The sequence below is a fragment of the Felis catus genome, chromosome A3 (genome assembly GCF_018350175.1).
Source record: "Felis catus isolate Fca126 chromosome A3, F.catus_Fca126_mat1.0, whole genome shotgun sequence".
NCBI classification, from domain to species: Eukaryota; Metazoa; Chordata; class Mammalia; order Carnivora; family Felidae; genus Felis; species Felis catus.
In genome coordinates, this window is record NC_058370.1 from 758,738 (window position 1) to 781,422 (window position 22,685).

The 22,685-nt window shown below is 65.9% G+C and overlaps 3 protein-coding genes across 10 annotated transcripts; 2 read left to right on the plus strand and 1 right to left on the minus strand.

The window, feature by feature from the left end:
- Positions 1-8,524, plus strand: SRMS (src-related kinase lacking C-terminal regulatory tyrosine and N-terminal myristylation sites). 3 transcript variants are annotated; one of them, XM_019828008.3, is made up of 8 exons: positions 1-624; positions 3,879-4,000; positions 4,469-4,632; positions 5,270-5,453; positions 5,561-5,719; positions 6,179-6,360; positions 6,451-6,607; positions 6,734-8,524. In XM_019828008.3, exons 1-8 carry the CDS (start codon positions 263-265, stop codon positions 6,925-6,927), a joined length of 1,524 nt encoding a protein of 507 aa, XP_019683567.2. In that variant the 5' UTR covers positions 1-262; the 3' UTR covers positions 6,928-8,524. The 3 variants fall into 3 exon arrangements, with proteins under 3 accessions (XP_019683567.2, XP_044909313.1, XP_044909314.1); XM_045053378.1 differs by having other exon boundaries at positions 6,451-8,524; XM_045053379.1 differs by lacking the exon at positions 1-624 and adding an exon at positions 2,545-3,166 and having other exon boundaries at positions 6,451-8,524.
- Positions 8,525-8,997: 473 nt separating this feature from the next.
- On the plus strand, positions 8,998-19,344 carry PTK6 (protein tyrosine kinase 6). Of its 6 annotated transcripts, none has more exons than XM_045053382.1 (8): positions 8,998-10,493; positions 11,957-12,078; positions 12,392-12,552; positions 13,025-13,178; positions 14,231-14,392; positions 15,515-15,804; positions 16,936-17,089; positions 17,433-19,344. In XM_045053382.1, the coding sequence occupies exons 1-8, from the start codon at positions 10,264-10,266 to the stop codon at positions 17,639-17,641; spliced, it is 1,482 nt and encodes a 493-aa protein (XP_044909317.1). In that variant the 5' UTR covers positions 8,998-10,263; the 3' UTR covers positions 17,642-19,344. The 6 variants fall into 6 exon arrangements, with proteins under 6 accessions (XP_044909317.1, XP_011279093.1, XP_044909319.1 ...); XM_011280791.4 differs by having other exon boundaries at positions 9,009-10,493; positions 15,515-15,696; positions 17,324-19,344; XM_045053380.1 differs by lacking the exon at positions 8,998-10,493 and adding an exon at positions 10,535-11,298 and having other exon boundaries at positions 12,423-12,552.
- On the minus strand, positions 19,184-20,790 carry PPDPF (pancreatic progenitor cell differentiation and proliferation factor). Its single transcript, XM_003983311.6, has 5 exons — positions 20,633-20,790; positions 20,133-20,214; positions 19,887-19,964; positions 19,692-19,788; positions 19,184-19,614 (listed from the first exon to the last, which is right to left on the minus strand). The coding sequence occupies exons 2-5, from the start codon at positions 20,185-20,187 to the stop codon at positions 19,500-19,502; spliced, it is 345 nt and encodes a 114-aa protein (XP_003983360.1). The 5' UTR covers positions 20,188-20,214; positions 20,633-20,790; the 3' UTR covers positions 19,184-19,499.
- Positions 20,791-22,685: the final 1,895 nt, after the last annotated feature.

Consider the following 22,685-nt stretch of genomic DNA (forward strand, 5'->3'; position numbering starts at 1 on the left):
CCCCGCCCCCCGGCAGGTCCTGGGGCTGCGTCCGCCCGGGCCAGGGAGAGCGGCTGTGAGCCCCTGGGCACGAGCAGCTGGGGGGCAGCCGTGGCGTGGCCACCCTGCGCCCCTCCCTGGTCTCAACCCCAGCCCGGGAGGCGGGCGCCTTGTTGGAGGGCTCTGCAGTGACCTGTGGCCCACGCTTCGCGCCACCCGCTGACCCCTGCGGCCGCGGCCCCTCCGCTGAGGGCCCCGGTTTCGGCCCGGGACGCCCCGGAGCATGGAGCCCTTCCTCAGAAAGCGCCTGGCCTTCCTGGCCTTCTTCTGGGACAAGATCTGGCCGGTGGGCGCGCCGGACGACGGCGTCCTGGGGCTCCCCGACCCTGAGGCCGGCGCGGAGCCAGAGCCCCCCGCCGCAGAGCCCCGCAGCTCCCCGGCGCCCGCGCAGCTCTTCAGGGCGCTGTACGACTTCACCGCGCGGTGCGCCGACGAGCTGAGTGTCAGCCGCGGGGACAGGCTCTATGGCCTCAAGGAGGAGGGCGGCTACATCTTTGCCCGCAGGCTCTCCGGTCCGCCCAGGGCCGGGCTGGTGCCCATCACCCACCTGGCCAAGGCCACCCCGGAGACGCTCTTGGACCAACCGTGAGTATCAGCCTGCTCTGCAGCGTCAGGAGTGAGGACACAAGTGAGTCCTAGGATCACATGTCCCGACCCACCCTTCCTCCCTCCTGTCCCTCACGCCCTCCCTCCTGTGGCCCGGACCCACGAGGCCTTGCCATGCGGCGGTGAGCGAGCACACGGGGCGGCGCACACACACCGGTGACTGTCTCCTGGTCCTGCCAAAAGGGAGGACGGTAGTGGCTCCTGCAGGCGCGGTCGGGTCCGGTGCTGAATAAGCCGCACGGCGCGTACACACGCCACTGGCCGGGCCCCCAGCACGGTGGTCGCTCTGGGGCCCGGTCCCGCCAGCCGGGCCCTCCTGTTCTCACACAGGGATTCAGCCTGGGGAGCCGAGCACTCTGGGGGTCTCCACAACATTAAGCCGAGTGGCCATTGCTTGGAGGGCAGGGGCCAGGGTCCTGAGTGTAGTTCCAGGTGAGACATGACACGGCCCGTCCTCCCTGCGCTCCTGATCAGGATGTAAGTGACCAGAGGGGCCCTCCAGATGCAGTGAGGGGGTGAGGGGGTGAGGGGGTGCCATGCTGAGTCGGAGGGCTGCATTCACCTGCCCCTCACCGGTCCACATTCACCCAGAACTCTCCTTGCTGCCCTGGGCCAGGTGCGGGGCAGACATGACCCCGGCCTTTGGAACTGCTCCCAAAGAAGCTTGTATTGAGAGGGGGACACAGGTGGAGAGGGGGGCTCACCCATCCCGCCCTCCCCCCCTCCAGCATGCCCGAGGCCCCCAGGGCCGGGGCATTCCACAGGCAGGGATTGGCCGGCACGGACACCTGGAGGGTCACACGCCCGTCTGCAATCGTGGAGGGAGGAAGACAGACAGTGTTGGCTCCGCTGCAGGGCTTGGAGAGGGAGATGACCTCTCAGCCCAGGCTTAGGGTCTGAACGACAGGGTAGCCGTGGGTCCACCCGGCCCCGTCTTCGTAGACATCGTGCACGGGCCTCAACCATTCGATCCAAACTCTGGTTGTGGCCCCACCTGTCTTTCCCCTTAATGCAGTGGGTCAGCCTGGATGTCATGGCCGTCGCAGTGCCTGACGTCCAGACAGATGTGGCACTGGCTAGGAGGACCTCCGGGGGCGGCAGAGACGCCACCCCCCAGCCCCGGCATGCATGGAGGTGATGTGCTGGATGAGAACAGGCCAGAAGCTGGTCGGTGACCAGGCTCAGCAAAGCCAGGCCCAGCTGCCCAGACCCCTGCCCTGTCAGACCTGCCCAGGCTGACACTGGTTTCTTATCCTGTGCCCGGCTAGGCTAGGACTGAGCCCTAGACATGTCCTCTGCAGACCAGCACTGGGTCTCAACTTCACTCAAGCCATCTCTAGTCCCCTGGGGGTTTTGCATGTGGCCTGGAAAGCCTGAGTCCTAGGAAGGCGCCTCCTGAGGGGACTCCCACCCAGTGACCAGCCTGCTGGGAGCGATGGGAGGGACCAAGCAGCCGTTCTGATGGGGAGGGGGCCCACAGTCACTCCAGGTGTGGAGGGCAGATCCCATGAGCCACTCTTAGAGGTGGCTGGCAGGGCTGGGAGCGTCAGAGGGGGCGGTGCCGGGAGGAAGCAGTAATGAGTGTTTGCCTGGGCCTGGGATGAAAGGGCCGACCACACTCACGGTGTCATTAGCCCCAGACACCTGGCTGTCTGTCCTCAGGGCCAGACTGGCTGGGCAGGGGAGGAGCCTCGTTCTCAGGGTTGAGGGTTGACCTGAGAACGAGGCTCCTCCAATCTTAGCTCAGCCACTGCCCCACCCCGGGGAGAGACTCCCGAGAAGGTGCCTGAAGCTCAGCGTGTGCAGGGTCTTGGCCTGCCATCGGCCTTTGCTGTGGGGCTGGGGACCCTTCTGCCCCTCCTCTCCCCCCCCACCCCCCGCCCTGCTGTCCTGGGAGGGGCCTCTGTAGCCCTTCTGATGCCCTCCTGGCTGGTGGGCCGCGGAAGGCGGGGTCTGGCTGCGTAGTTCCTAGCTACCCACCCCCCCCATAGCTCCCCAGGTGCCCAGAGGCCTCTGTGCCAGTGCCAGCCTCCCTCTGTCTCCCTCCTGCCAGGCACTGGCCTCACCCCAGCCTCCCGGCAGCATCCGCCTGCCTGGGATGGCACAGGTTTGACCACCCAGTCCCCTCTTTTCAGGGCACCCCCACTTTGTGTCGACTCACTTCGAGTCATGCCTGGGGTCCCCTGGGATAACTGCCAGCCCCACACGCCCAGGTGGGGGTCAGAGCCCACCCTCCAGCCCCCAGAACCCTGAGTTTGCCCCCGTCAGAGGGGATGAGAGCCATGCTCACAGGGCTAGTCGCCTAGTGGCTGTGCCTCCCCCTTACAGGAGGCAGGCCTCCTGCCACGGGGTCCCCAGAATCTCCGGGAAGCAGGAGCCTCCAGGGTGGGAACCTGACTCAGGCATAGGGCTCCCCGACCTGGGCCTTGGGAGGCAGACACAGGCAATGGGGTGGGGCCTGGTGCCTTTCCATTTTCCTTCCAAGGATGCGGAGCAGGGAGCTGCACCTGGTGTGGCCCAGGTGGGTTACGGCCCAAAGGGGTGTCGGATGGGGGAGCCCCGGGCAAGCCCTCACCCCCTGTCCCGCTCCACGCTCGGGTGCGTAGGCTCCTGGTATCTGGGCACCCGGTGCTTGGAGCATCTCAGCGTGTGGAGGGCCGGGGGCTGGGGCCCCTCAGAGGCAGAGGTGTTTTGAGCCCCTCCCGCCTCTGCAGGCCTGGCCAGCCTGGCTCAGCGGCCTCCTCCAGGGCCTTCCTGGCCAAGCTACCGTCAGCCGTGCTGTCCTCCCCTCGGGCGGGTGGGCTCTGCTTGGCCCGGCTGCTCGTGGTCCTCCATACACCCCTGCAGCCCGGCTGGGACCGCTCGCTGGGGGCCCTGGTTCCTGGTGCCCCCCTCCCCCGGGCAGGGGGGGCCGGGGCCGGGGCCGGTGGTCATTTTACGAGCAGGGCTAGTGGAGAACCTGCGGCCGAGGAGTGTGGACAGTGTCTCCCGACTCAGGTCCCTGCTGGTGGCCGGCCCAAGTGGTCCCCCTGTCCCCTCCCCGACGGCTCCAGAGGCTGGGCACCAAGGGCTGGGGCAGATGCAGACCTTGGGCCGGGACCCTGCACTGGGCCCTGGGTGCACCTTGTGCCTGGGAAGACGGTGGGAGCCGGGCATCGGGGCCTCTGACCGGTGTGGGGGCAGGGGTCGCTCAGGTCTGGGCCTGCTGGTGACCACCCACCTGCCCTTCGCAGCTGGTACTTCAGCGGCGTCAGCCGTGCCCAGGCCCAGCAGATGCTCCTGTCTCCGGCCAACGGGCCTGGGGCCTTCCTCATCCGACCCAGCGAGAGCAGCCGCGGCCACTACTCACTGTCAGGTAACGTGGCGGCCGCTAGCGCCTGTCCCCGGGCTGAGCCTGCGCCAGAACGCCCCTGACCTTGGGGCAGGTGCTCCCCAGGCCTCGCTGGCCGCACGTCGAGCTCGAAGGCACCTGCAGCTGGTCACCTCTCAGCTCACCAACCTGCTGGTTACCTTCCCTCCTGTGCCTCTGAGCTGCCCGGCCTGCACAGCCGCCCGGCCATCACTCACCCTCCCTCCCTTCTTCCGCTCATTCTCGGACTCTCCACGTGCCCTGGGCTCTGTGCCCTGTGGCCAGGAGCCCCCAGTGCCCCTCTTACTGCGCCTCTGGCTTGCGGCTGTCCACGCTCCCTCCTTTTCCGTGAGGCCCCTGAGGCGGGATCCGAGCCCGGCCCGTGGAAGGTTGTGGTGGCCATCTGGTTGGGCTGGCGGGAGGGTCTGGGGCAGGCAGCAGCCGGAGGAGGCCTTCATCTCTGTGTGCTCACAGTCCGGGCCCAGGCCAGCGTTCGCCACTACCGCATCTGCACGGCGGCTAACGGCCTCTACCTGCAGGAGGGCCGGCTCTTCCCCAGCCTGGAGGAGCTGCTCGCTTACTACAAGGCCAACTGGAAGCTGATCCACAACCCGCTGCTGCAGCCCTGTGTGCCCCAGGTGGGTGGGCCAGTCCCGCCCCCGCCCCCTGCCCAGCACACGTGGGGAGGGGCAGAGGGGGGTGCGAGCCAGGCAGCAGGCCCAGGCCGGTCTCCGAGCGCGGCTGCAGGGGTCTGACACGGCCCGGAGCACTGGGGGCCCTGCCTGGGGTCGGGTTTGCTCTCACAGGTACTGCGTCTCTATCTCCAAGGACTTCTGGTGCCCGCCCCCCCCCCATACCCAGTTCTGTGGGGGGCAGGTGAGGGCCGGGACAAGTGTGGGGAGGCGTCTGGGGAAGGTGCCCACAGCAGCTGTGCGCCCCAGGAGGAAGCTGTAGGAGGAGACGCCGGCACCGGCGGCACACCCGTGCCAGAGCTGGAGCCCCCGGGCCACCACGCACCAGCCGTCCTGCCAGGGGCCAGGCAGCCATCCAGTTGCTCTGGTTTCTAATGACGGTCTGGCCAGGCACAGTAATGAGTGCGCGTGGGTGGGAGTCCACCTCCGGCAAAGGGGCCACTTAGAGCCCGGAGCCACCGGGGCTAGACTCCTGGAGCTCATCACCTGGCTCCCCAGGCCTCCACCAGGCCGGCGTAGGGCGAGCGCCGCGGCACAGGTGCTGGAGGCCGGCGCTCCAGGGGGAACTGTCCCCTCTGTCCAGGGCGCAGCAGGAGGAGGCCCCGAGTGCCCCCCACCCCCTCAGCAGCCTCTCCTGCAGGACGGGTGGGAGCGGCCTCGCTCCGAGTTTGCCTTGCGGAGGAAGCTGGGAGAAGGCTGCTTCGGGGAGGTGTGGGAAGGTCTGTGGCTCGACTCCACACCGGTGGCAGTCAAGGTCATCAAGTCAGGTGGGTGAGGCCTGCCCGCCCCTGTCCGCCCCGCCCTCTGGCCCCTCTCGCCCCGGGGCCGCGGCAGGGTGGCACGGGCGGGGCCTGGAGCGGTGCCTCTCCCGCAGCCTACGTGAAGCTGGCAGACCTCACCGAGGAGATCCAGACTCTCAAGAGCCTGAGGCACGAGCGTCTCATCCGGCTGCATGCCGTGTGCTCGGCCGGCGAGCCCGTGTACATCGTCACCGAGCTCATGCGCAAGGGCAATCTTCAGGCCTTCCTGGGCAGTGAGTCCTGCCCCCGACCAGGGGCCGCGGGCGACCCAGTTCTCCCCGTGCAGCCACGACCGTCGGCCCCCTTCTCGGCTTGGGCCTTTGGCGGCGTGCCAGGCTCGACTGTCAGGGCTCTGGCCCACAGCGGGCTCGGGCCCCGGGCCCGTGCTGTGCCTTGTGGGGGCACTCGGAGCGTCGAGGTTCCAGGCTGAGCGGGTGCACGAGGGGCGGGGCCCGCCCGTGTCACCAGCCCTGCGCGCCTTCCCTGCCTTGGCTCCCCTCTGTGTCTGGTCTCTCCCGGGGGCCCGGGTGGGTTGCCTCACTGAGCGGTCCCTGCACAGCACAGTGACCCTGCAGCCTTGGTGGGTAGCCCTGCCCTCACCCCCTCTTCAGGGTGAGGAGGCTGAGGCACAGGCGGAGGTGACCGGTGCAGACGCCCGGCCCCCTGATGGCCCGCCCCGCCCCGTCCCACAGGCCCCGAGGGACGGGCCCTGGGCCTGTCCCTCCTGCTGGGTTTTGCCTGCCACGTGGCCGAGGGCATGAGCTACCTGGAGGAGAGGCGCATCGTGCACCGCGACCTGGCCGCCAGGAACGTGCTTGTGGGTGATGACCTGGGGTGCAAGGTGGCCGACTTTGGCCTGGCCCGGCTGCTCAAGGTCAGTTCAGCTTGAGACCACCGACCCCGCCGTGGCTGGGAGGCGAGGGCGCCGCTCCGCCCCGCCCACCACCGGTGTCCCCTCACCCAGGAGGACATCTACTCCCCAAGCAGCGGCTCCAAGATCCCCGTCAAATGGACGGCGCCCGAGGCAGCCAACTACCGCATCTACTCCCAGAAGTCGGACGTCTGGTCCTTCGGAGTCCTGCTCTATGAGGTCTTTACCTACGGCCAGTGTCCCTATGAAGGTGGGCCGCAGGGGGGGCCTGATGCCGGCCGGGCAGGGTCTGGCCAAGAGCTGGGGGGAGGCGCCCACGCTGAGCCCTCAGCGGAAGAGAGCCCCCCCCCCCAGCCCTCTCGTTGCCCCTCGCCAGGACTGAGCAACCACGAGACCCTGCAGCAGGTCACCTGGGGGTACCGGCTGCCGCGCCCGGCGTCCTGCCCGGCCGAGGTCTATGCGCTCATGCTGGAGTGCTGGCGGAGCAGCCCCGAGGAGAGGCCCGCCTTCGCTGCGCTGCAGGAGACGCTGGACGCAGCCCGCAGGCGCCTCCACCCCGCCCTCACGTGACCTGGGGCGCTGGACGCAGGGGCTGGGGCCACTCCCCGCCCGCGTGTCCCCGCAGGACAGCACTGGCCACCAACACACACGGGTGCCGGCAGCCTGGAGCCAACTCTGACCGAGGGCTGAGGGCCCTGACACACACACTGACCCACACTGTGTGTGTGGGTAGCTGACACACGCAGACACCCGCTGACACAGGAGGGTATGATGGCCTTTGCCCTGCGTGACCCAGTGTCCCTGCCGAGGGAAGAACTCGGCATAGAAGTCCAGGTGGGGGGATGCGCTGGGTCTGCCGCCCTGGACGTCCTCCACCCCCTCCCAGGTCGAGAGCCAGAGGCCGGACTTCCCAGTGTTCTGCAGGGCCCCCCTGTGGCCAATGTCGGGCTGGCGGGCAGACCCCAGGCGCTGGGCACACACGGCCCAGGAACAGACCCCGGCACATGGGAAGGCAGCGGGCACGCGATGAATGCACACCGAGCTGACCCAGACACACGCACAGACACGCATCACCCACAGGCCGCAGCCCCAGCCCCGGAACAGACCCGGAGCTGTCATGGCCCACCAGCTGGTTCATCGTGGCAGACAGACAGCTGGCCCCATGCGGCCCAGGCCCCCGGCCCAGGATCCTAGCGTCCAGACCGGGGACCCAGAGGAAGCAGGACTTCTGGGCCACTGGCAGGACTCTGTGCCGGCCGCGGGAGCTGTGTGATAGTCCCTTCCATTTCCCTGGGGCCGGAATTGAAGGGGCGGAGGGAGGGACTGGGTCAGGCCTTGGGAAGGTCCGGCTGGCTGGCTCTTTCTGGGGACGGGGCAAAGGTCAGGGAGGCAGAGTCTGGGCCTCAGCGGCTCAGGGCCCCGGGTGCTGGCCTGCCCGTGCAGGGTCAGGCAGGGGTGGGTTGGATGCCACGGTGTTCAGGCAACTGGGTCACAACCCGGTCTCTGAGGAAAAGGAAACTGGAGGTTTCCAGCGTGTGACTGCTCCCCCAGCGGCTGATTTCAAGCCACTGTTGAGGTCACTGAATGAGGAGCTGGGTGCTGGGAGGGGAGGGGGGACGAACAGCATTGCTTCTCAATCATCCTGCCCAGCTCTGGTCACTAAGAGACGGACAGACGGAGGGCCGGGGTCCCGGGCAGGGGAGATGTATGCTCAGGGTCTTTACCCTCCACTCCTGTGCCCCCCATGATGACAGCTGCGCCCCGAAGGCCTGTGGGACGGAAGGACAGAGGCGGCTGAGTCTGCTCACCGTCTCCTGGAGAGAACCGCCCATGTGCACAGTTCGAGGCAGGGTGCGCCTGCTGAGGCCAATTAGCCCCGCCCCGCTTGACGTGAAGTGTTGGGGTTCGGAGCCGACGGCTAAGAAAGAACTCTTGAGATGTTTTTGGTGCAAAAGGTGGTCTTATTAAAGCGTGAGGACAGGACCTGTGGGCAGCAAGAGCCGCACTGGGGTTGTGGGGGGTGATGGGTTATATAAAATGTTCTATCCTATGGAGGGGAACGTGACGTTAGGGCTTCAGGAAATTGAATCCATAGGTTCCCGGGAGTTTGGCTGTTGATAAAATGGCTTTTTTCCTTGTAAATCATGAAGACGGTTGTAGACTGACAGACTCGTGTCCTGCGTGACCGTGATCTCTACCAGTTATCTGTTTGCCCCTTTTCCTTTGTTCTGGGGGCCAGGAGAGCGTGAAGAGAGTCACACACATCCCATGGGGGAGGGGCCGAGGCGGGGGAGGGGGTAGCTTGTGCTCAGCCCTCAGCTGGCCTTTGTTTCCCACATCACCACTGATGACAGGCCCTGCCCTCGGGCTGGCAGGAGGCTGTGCAGGGCTGGATGGTGGGGGGCTTCCCAGAGGGGAGGGTGCTGAGGTCACCAAGGGGAGGGCCGCACAGAGGGAGGAGGGAGGACACGGCAGGGCCCGGGTATGAGTCAGGGTTGAGTGGGGAGAGGACGGGGGCTCCTTACATTGGGTGCCGGGCGTGGGCCAGCCCTCACGGGGGGGGGGGAGGGGGGGCGGGAGGAATGGGTGGGCCTGGCGGCAGCCCCAGGTTCCCCCACCCCCCACCCCCCGGTCCTGCCCGCGACAGACGGAGGAGCAGGTGAGTGTGGCGTGGGGCCGGGCCGTGGCCTCTGAGGGAAGGAAGGGAGGGAACAGCTGGGCTTGGACCAGACGCAGGTGTGCGTGGGGGTCACCGGTGCGTGCCTGGCGTGTGTCATCAGCCACAAGCTGGACGGGTTTGGTGCTCAGGGGCTTCCAGGTGTGGCCCGGACAGAACCGGGACGTCCGTGCCCAGGAGCCGACTGGAGCAAATGGCCCCACAATGAGGGAGGCCTCGTGGCTGGTTGGGGGGGGGGGCTGCCTTGGAGCCCTGGGCGCGGGAGATGCCTCGCAGGCCCCGCCCAGCCGGGCCCCCTCCCCACCCTGCTCTGCCAGTAGGACTGTGACCTTACTGAATGACCACACTCCTGTTCTTGACCCTTCCCTTTCCAAAAGAGGGAAGGGCCAAGAAATCAGGCTCAGTATCTGGTTTTCCCTGGTCCTTGTCCTCCCGGACCTCCCATCAAGGGGGCAGGCTGGGGCAGGCCGACCACGGATGGACGGCGCACCTGGAGCCCTCCCCGCGCCCTGGCTGCCGGCTCCCCTTGGGGGCTGGGCCCCGCCTGCCCCCACCCCGAGGCCCCGGTGGCGCTCCCTCTTTCCGGCGCCTGCCCACCCTGTCCTGTGTCTTGGAGGCCAGCGCAGCTCCCCTGGGTGGTCGGACGTCTGGGGAAGGGAGTGTGTGGTGGGCCCCCAGGGGTCAGCCTTCAGGGAGGGGATGGGAGGCCACACCCACCGGGGCTCCAGGGGTGACTCTGGAGAGCTCAGCCCCAGCGGCCCCGGGGGTCGGGCAGCGCTGATGTGCCCAGGGGTCTCCGACCCCCCTCCCGCTCACTCCCACCTAGGTTCCACTCACGCCAGAGCCCCGGTTGCTAAACTGGACCCCAGGGAGGCCCTGTCTGACCCGCTACTCGTCCCCCCCCCTGGGAGGGCGGGGGCTCAGGTCCAGCCACGCGACCGTGTGGTGGGCACGCTTTCCAGGGCAGGTGGGCGGGAGCAGTACCCAGACTGACTTGGCCTCAGTGGGCAGGAGGACAGGTGGAGCCCAGGGCAGAGGCCCATCCGGGCTGCGGGTGCGGCCGGCCTGGCTTAGCCGCCTCGGCACCAGGAAGTGGGCTGGCTTCTCGGCCGGGTGGAGGTGGCCTGTCAGGGCGGGCCCCACCCGCCGTTCCTAGCCACAGGTGGTGCCGCCACCAGCCCGGTGACAGGTGTTGAGGCCAGGAAGCCGGTCCTGCCGCTGCACCCGCCATGGTGTCCCGGGACCAGCCTCACCCGGGCCCCCGGTACGTGGGCCTGTGGGACTTCGAGGCCCGGACGGACAAAGAGCTGAGCTTCCGGGCTGGGGACCTGCTCCACGTGGCCAGGAAGGGGGAGGAGTGGTGCTGGGCTGTGCGGCTGGACGAGGCGGGCAGGGCCCTGGCTGAGGGCTACGTGCCCCACAGCTACCTGGCCGAGGAGGAGACGGTGGAGTCTGAACCGTGAGTGTCCCCATGGCCCTCGTGGGTCACCCCAAGGCCCCCCCCCCACTCTGGGCCCTGTGGCCCCTCGGGAGCTCAGGGTAGGGCAGACCTCAGGACAGAGCTCTGCACTGCTGCGGCTGGGCTCTGGGGAGGCCGGTGAGGATAGGGGACGTGGGACTCCATTTCCCTATGGTCCCTAGTTGGGGCCAGACCCCACCACGCTGGTCCCGGGAGAGCTGACGAGGCTTTCTCTGTGCGACATCTGGGGATACAGAGCCACAGCGGCAGGCGGCCCCTTCCCTGGGCTCCCCCACGGTCACTTGGAGGTGCCAGGACCCAAATAGGACAGAAGGGTCCACGGTGGGCTTCCGGGCCAGCCGACAGGAATGTGGTCTGCGTAGGCGTCCGAGGCAGGGACTGAGCCTTTTGGGGAGCAAAGCTTCGCTCACCTTCCAAACAACCCAAACCAGATGCATGACCTAGTTAGAGGGAGCAGGAAGGTAATTGCGACATGCCGGGTCTGGGCGTGGGCCGCGGGCTTTCCCATCACCGGCAGGGAGGCTCCTGGAGGTGGTGGTTGGTCCCAAGGGGCTGCCCAGGAAACTTGGGTCACAAGGGCAGCCTGGAGTGGGCGTCCGCACAGCCCTCCCCGAGCTCTGGGCCAGGATGGTCCAGAGTGAGAGGCCCCAGGAGCTGCTGCGAGCCAGTACTGTCGCACGGTGAACGGGCGTGGGGGTTTCCTCCTGCTGAAGAGGGACGAGCAACAGGGTCGCAAACCGCACAGCTTCAGAAGGCAGGGTCCGGCCACGGGGATCGTGCAGAGGTGGGCGTGATCGGTGCTAAGGCCCCGAGGTCCTGAGAACCTAGTGCACTTGTAAAGCAGGAAGGAAGCAGGGTGGTTGCAGGGGTGAGCCAACGAGAGAGACTCCAGAGGTGCTACCTCGGCCAGGCTCAGGGTGGGGCGTGGCCCTCACGAGGCTCCCCGCGGGGGCTTCCTGTTCCAGGGACCCCTGCAGGAAAAGGGGGAGCTGAGGGCCGAGCAGCCGGCAGCAGAAGTCACCTAGGTAATTCCTCAGACCCCACCCTGCAGCCCAGAGTCCAGGGCTCGCCCGTGCCTGGGCACCAGTGTGTATGAGCAGGCATGAGTGTGGGTATGCGTGTGTGAGGGCACACGTGCAGAGCCTTGCCGCTCAGACGCCGACCCCAGGCCCCACAGTCCCACAGCAGAGCGTCTGTGACCAGGGTCACGGAACAACGTGGTCCCTCTCACGGGACAAGATGGCACATCTCTGGGACAGGAGTGGCTCTGAGCCCACAGACAGGGGCTCCCCGGGCAGGCCTTTCCTTGGTGTCCGGACGGGCCATTTGGGGGCTGGGATTCAGCGTGGGCAGGGTGGGAGGAAGCGGGGGCAGAGAGGGCAGGGGACGAAGGTCAGTGTGGGCTCAGGACTGCCCCCCAACCCCTGCAACCTGCCCTGCAGGTGGTTTTTTGGCCGCATCTCCCGCTCCGAAGCGCTGCACAGGCTGCAGGCAGAGGGCAACACAGCCGGGGCCTTCCTGGTCAGGGTCAGCGAAAAGCCGGGTGCCGACTATGTTCTCTCAGGTACAGCCTCCCTGGCCCTTCTCCCCGCTCTGTGTCCCCCATGCAGTTGACTCTGGGGCCGCTTGCCCCCAAACCCAGCCCCGCTGGCCTATGCCTCTCTGTCTGCCACAGCCAGGACCTCCCTCTGGCGGGCGGACACTCCGCCGTCCAGGGCGGCTCGTCCCATTGGTCCTGGGTCTGGGTTTTCTCCCATCGCCGCTGGGCATGCCGGGGGCGGGACGTGGGGCCCGCGAGCGCTTCTCGAGAGGGGACTGTGATGGTGGGCGCGTGTCAACGCGCGTCCCTGCCTCAGCCCACCCTCCCCGCACCCCAGTGCGTGACGGCCAGGTCGTGCGACACTACAGGATCTGGAGGCGTGCTGGCCGGCTGCACCTCAGCGAGGCCGTGTCCTTCCCCAGCCTGTCCGAGCTCGTGGACCACCACAAAGCCCAGAGCCTGTCCCACGGCCTGCGGCTCACTGTGCCCTGCTGGAAGGTAGGGTCGCCTGCACCTGCTGCCCCCACTCGTCGCCCGCCTCCCTCTCTCCTGACGTGGGTGGCGGGGGCACGGGGACACCTGGCCCCAGGGACTCTGGCCATCTCCAGCCATGTTCCCACAGAGCAGGGCGTGGGGGCAGGGCCGTGCCTTCCTTTGCTGGGTCACCCTTGCCCCTGGGCCAGGGAGAGGCCTGTGCTCCTGCCAGTCCCGAGTCTCTCTGGGGCAGTGGGAGCCTGGGGACAAGAGCTCTGTGGGACTGGCACTCAGGTGGATGTCACTGGCCTAGAGTGGGCAGGTGAGGGTGTCTGCAGCACATGGCTGGGGTCACCAGGGCAGTTCCTGGGAAAGCCTGGCTGCGTGCTGGGCCCCGGGGCGTTGCCCTGAATCCGAGGATAGATCAGGGGCTCCCATCCTGGGGTCAGAGTGGGTGGGCTGGGTGATGGGCACGGCACCCTGCCTGTCCCTCCAGCATGAGCCCAAGCCCCTGCCCCACTGCGACGACTGGGAGATGCCACGGGAGGAGTTCACACTGTGCAGGAAGCTGGGGTCCGGCTGCTTCGGGGAGGTCTTTGAAGGGCTCTGGAAAGACCAGGTCCGAGTGGCTATTAAGGTGATTGCTCGAGGTGAGTGGGCCCCAGGCCAGGCGCCCCAGCAGGGACTTCGGGCCTTGCTCCCTGGGGACGGGCGGGGTGGCCAAGCGTCCCCGGCATCCCCCGCACCACCTGCGGCTGTATGTGCATCGCATGCATCGTCTCCAACAGTGTCCACGTGGTGTCTTCCTTTCAATGTGCGTTTTTACCGAAAATGCGTTTATTTTATGAAAAAAAACTTTTTTATGTATATTAATTTTTGAGAGAGAGAGCGAGAGCATGCATGAGCAGCGGAGGGGCAGAGAGAGAGAGAGACACAGAATCGGAAGCAGGCTCCAGGCTCCAAGCCGTCAGCACAGAGCCCGACTTGGGGCTCGAACTCGTGAACAGGGAGATCCTGACCTGAGCAGAAGTCAGTCGCTTAACCGACCGAGCCACCCAGGCATCCTTAAAGGCATTTGTTTTAAAAGGGAATTTTAAATTCTTTTCAAGTTTAGTTTTATTTATTTTGATAGAGATATAGACAGCAAGCACAAGTGGGGAGGGGCAGAGAGAGAGAGAGAGAGAGAGAGAGAGAGAGAATCCCAAGCAGGTTCCATGCTGTCTGCACTGAGCCTGATGCGGGGCTCGAACTCATGAACTCTAAGATCATGGCCTGAGCCAAAATCAAGAGTTGGACACTTAACTGACTGAGCCCCCCGGGCACCCAGGCAATTTTAAATTCATAACGTACATGGAAAGCTATTAAAATAAATAGATCACTAGACATCTGAAAGGGTTCGTCTAAAGTCTCCTGTGAACCCACTAGAGGTCTGGACCCCCGCTTCAGGAATTGGGGCAGGGGCACGTGGGGACACACCCGGGGGGTGAGCCACTCCACATCAGGCTGGGGACAGGGCATCAATGCGGAGCCCGGTGTGTGGCCAGCAGGTGGTGGGTTCGGCACGGCCTTCACGTGGACGCTGTGGGGCGGTGCTGGGGCGCCCCGGGGAGGGCGCCCACGTGTCCCGAGCCGCTGCCGCGAGCGGGCGGGCGGGAGGAGGCCGGGACTGGGCCGCACCCACGGAGGCCGCCTGCCCCCGCAGATGACCTCCCGCACCAGCACACCTTCCAGGCGGAGATTCAGGCCATGAAGAAGCTTCGGCACAAACACATTCTGCCGCTGTATGCCGTGGTGTCCGTGGGGGACCCCGTGTACATCATCACAGAGCTCATGCCAAGGGGAGCCCTGCTGGAGCTGCTGCGGGGTGAGCTGGCCGCGGGGCCGCACTCGGGGCTCCTTTCCTGGGGATAAAAGTGACACGTGCTTGAGGGCGTGGGAAACTTGCACAAAGAAAGAGGAAATCCACATGGGCTCAGTCGGTTGAGCGTCCGACTTCGGCTCCGGTCACGATCTTGCGGTTCGTGGGTTCGAGCCTCGCGTCGGGCTTTGTGCTGACAGCTCGGAGCCTGGAGGCTGCTTCGGATTCTGCGTCTCCCTCTCTCTCTCTGCCCCTGCCCTGCTCAACTCTCTGTCTCTCTCAGGAATAAACATTTAAAAATTTTTAATAAAAAAAGAAAGAGAAAACCCAAATTGCGCCCGTACCAGGGACAGGACAGCCCGGGGGCTCCTTGACAGCCTTACCTGCTTAAGAAATGATTTCAAATATCCTGTGGTAAATGCACCATCCGTTTATCTATGGAGGTCAAGTGAGATAAGACTAGACAGGTCAGCCCTCCATCCCCATTAACTGAGACCATTGTGTTCAAATGCCAGGCGTGGCCGGCCCACCTCTTAGCCTGGGGGACACGCCGGCCTGGTTCTTGCGGCTTTTCTTTCTAGAAGGTGCTGACCTTCTTTTGGTGTCCGAATGTGCACGTACACTTGCACACGCATGTACACAGACACCCTCATGTGCTACAGACACACACAGACACGCACACACTTCAACATGCGCGGACTCACAGACCTCGTCATCTGTACCTCATCGAACACCCAAAGCGAACGCGGCCACTGCCTATTAGCTGGGGCGCCGTTGCTACGAGCCCTTCTCCAGAAGGCGGCCCCACCGACGGCACGCTACCGCACCCACGAGCTGTGCCTGTTTGGCAAGTCCCCTCTTGCTGAAGCTTTCTGAGGTTTTTAGTCGTGTGAATAACGTTGTGATGAGCTTCTCTGCACTGACACTTCCGTGTGGATCCCCAGGAAGGGAACCGGGGAGTGGGGCAAAGGGCACACGCGTGGACCGCATCTGGCCTTCCAGAAGGGCCATGACAGGTGCACTGTTCAAGTCAGGCAGCCACCCTCTGTCCCAGCGGCACACAGGGCCGGTGGAGGGGAGGACGTGGCCCCCTGCCCCTCTGACCGTGGCCTCCCCTGGCCTCTGCAGGCTCTGACGAGAAAACCCTGCCCGTCTCGGAGCTGGTGGACCTCGCATCACAGGTGGCCGAGGGCATGTGCTACCTGGAATCGCAGAATTACATCCACCGGGACCTGGCGGCCAGAAACATCCTTGTGGGGGAAAACAACATCTGCAAAGTCGGGGACTTTGGGCTAGCCAGGCTCATCAAGGTAGGGCCCGGGGAGCACGCAGGACTCCCTCTGCCCATGGAGCTGGGGCTCAAGGGAGGCCGGCTGAGCAGCCACGGGGCGGGACGCCGGAGTAGCGGCAGCTCCCAGGTGAGGCCCAGGGCGCAGCCCTGATGGGGTGGGCAGGCCTCTCCGGGGACTGAGAGCTGGAGGGGCAGGGGGACCCCCGGAGGAGAGAGAAGCCACACGGGGGCCGGTGGGGCGCTCCTGGGCGGGTGGGGCACCTGCTCACTCTTTCATGGTGTCTTGCGTTCAGCGCTCAGCGAGGGGAGAGGGTGGGAGTGGCTTGTGAGCTTAGGGCAAACGTCCCCCCCACAGAAGACACTTTTATCGTGGAGGGTTCTGAAGACAAACGTGGACAAAACGGTGTAACGAGCCCCCCCCCCCCAGCCCCATCCGGTGTCCCCTCCTTCCACGGTTAGACCCAGGTCGACACGTGCACACTGAGACTCCAGACAGAAACAGACACATTTCTGACAATTAATGGGACTCCTTAAGGTCATCACATGCCCCCTCGGAGCTACGTTTCCAAATTCCCGAGAGCCAAGAATTCATTTGTTTGCTCCCACTGCCTGAGCCCTTCAGTCTGTGCTCCCCTGCGGCTCCTTCGGTGCTGGGCCTGGCTCTCTGGCTCCCTCTTCCCAGAAACCCCCCTTGTGGCAGGGCCTTCCACTCAGGGCGGGGTCTGTCAGTGGGCGAGTGGGTTCTGCCTCAGTTCCCCTGGCATGGTGGGGCACTGATGGCCAGAGTCCAGGGCCCTCCACTGAGGGGCTGATACCCTGATGCTGTAGTCCTTGACTGTAGGCTGGGTACTTCTAGAAAGGCATTTCCCTCATTCACTTGGTGGCCGGCCCATCCGGGTTGTCTCTATGAGCCCATGGTTTGAACACACCTGCAGGCTCCAGCGTGGCAGGCACTGTCCCTGCTCGAGCTCACGCTGGCCGACCTCTGGGACACGGATACCACCTGGGAGGGCCACGTGTATCCCAGTGCTTCCTGCGCACCCCCCACCCCCCAGCCCCTGAATCTGGTGGCCCAGGGCCTGCCTGTCTCCCAGTGCCAGCACCACCTCCCTCTAGTGGCAACCGTCCATCATCAGTGCCATCTGCTCTGGCCCACCGCGAACCCAGCTCCCCACGTGCGTCCCCACGTGCGTCCGTGCTGCGGGGCCAGAGCCTGCAGGCTGCCCCATGGCCCGCCCCAGCACATCTCCGCTCGCAGGAGGACATCTACCTTTCCCACGGCCGCAACATCCCCTACAAGTGGACCGCCCCGGAGGCCCTGTCAAGAGGGCTTTACTCCATCAAGTCGGACGTCTGGTCCTTCGGGATTCTCCTCCACGAGATTTTCAGCAGGGGTCAGATGCCCTATGCAGGTACTGGCCCCCAACAACGTCCCCAGCTGTGGGCAGGGTGGGAGGGTGCCGCCACCTGGACTCGGGGCATGCGCCACACAGACCGCCAGGCTGCCTCCCCGGGGCGGCCTCCAGACGGCGTCAGGAGGGTGCAGGGGATGCAGAGGGCAGGAGAGCGGCCCAGGGTCCCCCGGGAGGGTGGAAGACGGCGGTGAGGGGACAGCCCCCGCAGCCCCTGCTACCGGCCCGCCCCAGGCATGACCAACCACGAGGCCTTCCTGAGGGTGGACGCGGGCTACCGGATGCCCTGTCCCCCGGAGAGCCCACCCGCTGCGTACAAGCTGATGCTGTCGTGCTGGAACAGGGACCCGGAGCGGAGACCCTGCTTCCAAGCCCTGCGGGAGAAGCTCTCCAGTGTCAGCAGGTACGAGAACCCGCTCTGAAAGGGACACCCCTCTGGTGCTGCCTCTGAGGCCACGAGGCCCTGTGAAGGGGGGCCCGGGTGCCGCCCTGGACCTCAGATCAAGGGTACGGGCAGACGAAGGTGTGGACGAGTTCGCAGGACCGGGCTGAACGCTTGGGGGACGGAGATCCTCCAGCCAGGGGCCCACCCTGCCCCGGGGCTGGGGGAAGCAGTCCCCTTGAAGTCGGGGGGCTGAGGCTGCCCATTCCTCCTGTCTGCTCCTCAAAGACACCAGCTCCTGGAAAGTGCCGGGACTCTCCACAGCCAGCTCTAACCCTCCAGGAGCCTGGCCACTCTTCTTTCCAAAGGGAGTGGACCTGTCCCTGGTCCTGACTCAAAGCCCATCAGCTGTCAGGACCAGGGCGCAGCTCCCCCAGGTGGGACATGAGGAGGGGCCTGGATTTTGGGCGGGCTCACCCTGGGTCACCTGGCCTGTGGGCAGCTCCTGATATGGGGCGACATGGCCTTCTCAGTACTCTGTGAAAACGGGCTATTTGCTGGTGGGGCACTGCGGTCTGCTACCCAGGGCCGTGGCCATCAGCAGCCGCCACCAGGAGTCCTGAGGGCCTCATCTGGACGCTGTAGCCAGGAGACTGGGCACCTGCCCCCACCCTGGGTCCGTGTGAGGTGGGAATGAAGGCCTCCCCTACAGGCCTCAGCACGGACTACTGGCTTTGGGAGCACAGGGGGCCTGGGTAAGACTGCACCGACCCTGCAGCCTGCCTTGACACGATGAGGGCAGACACGACAGCGGCCCTTGAGGGCCATCAGCTACACGGGATGCCCTGGATTGGACTGAACCGTTTCTAGCACAGAGTGGGGGCAGAGTGGCCAAAGAGGAGGCTGGGCTCCCTCAGTGGCCCGTGGGGCCCCTAACTTCATACCAAGCCCCCATTCACGCCCTCCCTAAGCTGCCCCCTCCTGCCCAACAGACCCGGGCCAATCTCTGCTGGCCACTGAAGGTGTGTGGACACACAGTCCACCAATCACGCCCGCCCATGGAGGCTGGCGGAGGACGACACAGCCACACCCTCCCAAGGCTGGAGTTCGTCTAGAGCCGGGTCACCAGCGGTGGGAAGGTCCCTTGGGAACGCCCCCGTACCACTTACGACTCAGTCTTAATTTTGGGTCCCTGCCCCCAGAGTTGGGGGACCCTACCCAGAGCGCGTCCTGCAACAGGCTAGAAGAGACAACACCCTCACAGGAAGGCTCCGGGAGATAGTCCGGCCCCGTGAGCCGCACACCAGTTGGGACAGCTCTGGTACCGGCCCCTCACTGCCCTCCAGGGTGTCAAGGGCAGGGGCCCTTGCCAAGGTCCTTCCAGGGGCACCAGGTCCCTCCAGCTGACGGCCCCTAAACCCACAAGCAGAGGCCCAGGACTCCAGTGGCTGCCCCGGAGCTTCTTGTCCAACCTCTGAACTGCCTGCTCTTCCAGGCCCCCCACCCCTTCTCAGGTGCCAAGGCTCCACACTCGCTGTGGTGGCTTGCCGCTGTGAACCTGGGCCAGACCCAAGAGGTGGCTCCCCAATGAGGGAACCCAGGAAGGCCCAGGGAACAGGGCCAACTCTCCATCTCTGCCAGGAAGTGAGGTTGAGAAACATCAGCTTCTCCCACGGGCCCCAGGGGCACATGGTCACACACACCATCAGGGCTACTGGCTGCTCGGTTTATTTTCCACTTGGTGCAAGGCACACGGTTACAGGGTGTAGGGAAGGCTTGCGTGTGGCTTGGATAGTAAAGAGTGGGGTTCTCTCGACTTCCTTTTTGGTGTTTTGTTATTTTGATATAAAAGAACCCAAGTGCTTCTGCCGCAGCCCGCCTAGTCTATGGGGGGGGGGGAGGAGGGAGGGGAAGAGGGGAGGGGAGGGGAGGAGGGGAGGAGGGGAGGGGAGGAGAGAGGGGAAGGGGGGGAGGGCAGGGGACCGGCTCTGATGAGCCTAGCGCCTCCTGCAGCCTGGCACGGGCCACTCAGGACTGGGGCCTGGTGTTGGCTTTGCCAGGCTGGCCACCAGGCTGCTTCCTCATGGTTTCCAGAGCCAGGTCGCAGGCGATGGAGCCGCTGGACGCCTGGGGAGATTCCGAGCTGGGGGAGAGCTTGGGGTCAGGGGGGGTTCCACCTGCCCCCACCTCCCATGCTGGCCCCCAGGAATGTGGACTCACCGCTCTGGGGACTCCAACACTGTAGCCATGAACGGGAGAGTGGACTTCCCGAAAAAGAAGCTTGCCCACCAGTGACCTGGGTCAGCCTTGGGGAGACCTGAGACAGGCAAAGTAGGATGGTGGTGCCCCTGCCTACTCCTGGTGGGATCCCTCCAGATAGTGCCGCCCACCGAAGGGGAGTGGCCCTGCGCTCACCGGGGTGGTGAGGGATGGCTTCCCCAGGATACTCCGCACTTCCGCAGGAGCTGTTACTGGAAGTGGAACCCAGGCGGCCTGGAGAAGAGAGGCCTGGTCAGCTCTGCAGGGCACCGAGTCCCCTGCCCTGTCCACCAGGCCAAGCGCTGGCTTTGCTGGCAGCACAGCGGCAGAGCCAGCGCTTCTAGCGGCCCACCCCCCGCCCCGACGGGACCTGTAGGGCAGAGGACGAGGGGGCTGACTTACGCCGGTAATAGTCGTGGGTGGCCACGAGCGAGCCGCTGGAGGGGATGGCTGCCATGCTGTCGCTTCTATGGCCGGTGGAAGCCTGCGCACACAGGGGTCGGGGAGCCCCCCTGGTCACCCGCCGGCCCTCGGGAGGGGCGTTCCCCACTCGGGTACCCGCCCCCACCCAGACTCCGGAGTCCGCCACGCTGAGTTTATTTCCCGAGCGGAGGCGGAGCCCGAGCCCGGAACTCCCGGCCGCCTTCATCGCGCAGGGCGCGGGCGGCTCCAACCGGCCCGAACCGGCCGCGCGGGAGCAACAAAGGCGCTTTGTGCGCGGGGCCGCGGGCCCGGGGTTCCGGGCACCTGCCCAGCCCGCCCGTCCCGTCCGGCCTTAGCCCAGCCCGCGCCCCCGGCCGTCCGGCCTTCCGTCCGCCAGTCTGTCTGTGCCGCCAGCCGTGGCGCACGGGGGCGCCCCTTCGGATCGCTCGATCCCACTCACGCGCCGCCCGGGTCCTCACCTAGGCGGCGACCCCTCGCGGGCCTCGGCGCGCGATCACGGGTGGCGGGGACGGGGACGCTAGGCCACGGAGCCCATTTGCAGACGAGACCGCCTAAGGCCGCTCCACGACCGAAGCGCGCGCGGAGTGCGCACGCGCGGCCGCGCCCGCTTATATAGCGGCTCCGCGCTCGCGTCACGGGGGCGAGGCCAGGCGAGGCCCCGCCCTGAGACTGGCCCCGCCCCACTCGTCCAAGACACACCCCCACTCCCGACCCCCGCCTCTGCGAGGCCCCGCCCCGAGCTCGGCCCCGGGCCGCTCCAGTCCCATTGGGCCCCGCCCCTGGGTCCGTCCGAACCCCGCCCTTAGTGGCCTGGCTCCCGCAGGCTGGCCAGGGTGCAAGTGCCGACCTGCGGCATCGGTCCGGTCTGGGGCCACCTGGGAAGCCCGTCTCGGCCTGGCCTGGAATTGGGATGGTTAAATGACCTCCCTACCCCGTCCCGGAGCAGTGCCTGTCCGGCCACCTCCCCTGTCCTAAAGAGACCCTCTCTCCTGTCTCAGAGCAAGGCTTGTCCACCCTTCCTGAAACCCGGGGACCCCAGGTGGTCCAACCTGTCTCGGCCTCTCCAGCCCTTCAGAGGCGGTGGGGGCGCTGGACGTGGCCACGCAGGCCCAGCCCCTGCGGTGCCTTTCTCCTTCAGCCTTCTCCACTGGGGACAGAGCCAGTCCCACTGTCACCCAGGACAGACTGGGGCCTCTGCTCTGCGTGCCCAGCCCTCCAACCAGATGTGGGTCCCCAGCAGCTCCCTTCTCTGCCTCCGTGGGCTCGGGGTGGTGCCTGGAGCCCTCCAGCTGGGCTGTGGCAGACAAGGCCCTTCCGGGGTGTCCCTCTCCCAGTTCTGGTGGCTCTGGGACCCACACCCCAGGCCTCCAGCTTCAGCCAGCATCCCCCTGCTTGTGAGCACAGCTTGCAGGGGAGGGTGGGGGTGGGAGGGCAGCGGGCCAGGGAGGGGGCCTCATTTGAATGAGTGGAGGTAAAGAACTGCCATCTGGGGATGTCTCCCCCAGCGGGAAACAGAGGCCCCCTGTTTGGGGCAACCACAGAATGTTCCCTGAAGTGTCTGGGGCCTTGCCACACCCCGGTTGGTCAACCAGGACGACAACTTCCTTTTCTGTTGTGGAAATCAGCCCTCCCCCCAGCCCCTCAGCTCCTTGTCAAAGGCCCCGAGCCCCAACCTCCCTCTGCAGGGAGAGGCAAACTTGGCTTTTTGCATTCTAGGCCCTGGCTGGGTGTCTCTTCCCTGATGGTTGGGAGGGTCTTGAGAAGTCCCTGCGGGCATCAGGGAGAAGCCAGGGAGATCTCATAATGCCTTCTGCCAGGCCCTCCCCATCTTCAGACCCCGGCAAGGACCCCTCCAGGATTCCTGGACCTCAGTCCAACTTCTCACCCAGCAGACAGGAAGTCAAGGCCTCAGGAGGGGAGGGACCTGGCAGCCCCTGGACGTGACCCTTTATCTGGCTGGGTGGGGGGTCGAGGCTTCGGACATTCTGACCAGGACCTGGCTTGGGCAGTGGTGTGGCCCAGGGCACTGTAAGAGGAGCTCAGTCTGGTTAATGCCCACTCCTTGTCCACCTTCACCCTCTCTTCCCCGTGGGCGAGTCCCCTGCTGGCAGTTCCGGGGGGGGGGCTCTCACGCAGGGGGTCAACCAGGCCACACGCATGGAGGAGACAGCCTGGCCCCCGCCAGCTCGCTGTCATTTCACCACAACCCCAAGCCGCCTTCACAGCCGACGACCTTCCCCTCTCGTCGACTCCCGCTGTCTCCAGTTTCCTGTCCCTGCGTCAGGCTGATTCTGGATCATAAACTAGGTGTGACTTGGTGCGAATCACATTTAATTGTTAAAGGACATTTGTCATCCTCTACCTCACCCTCACACTCACCACACCTCGAGCCCCTCCGTCAGGTTAGTGGGTCAGTGGCTGTCTGGGGTCCGTGCTGGGGTGCCGCCATGGGCTTCAGTGCCAGCCCCTGATGCTGGCCTGGAATGGGCCAGGCCCATGTGCACCCCCCCC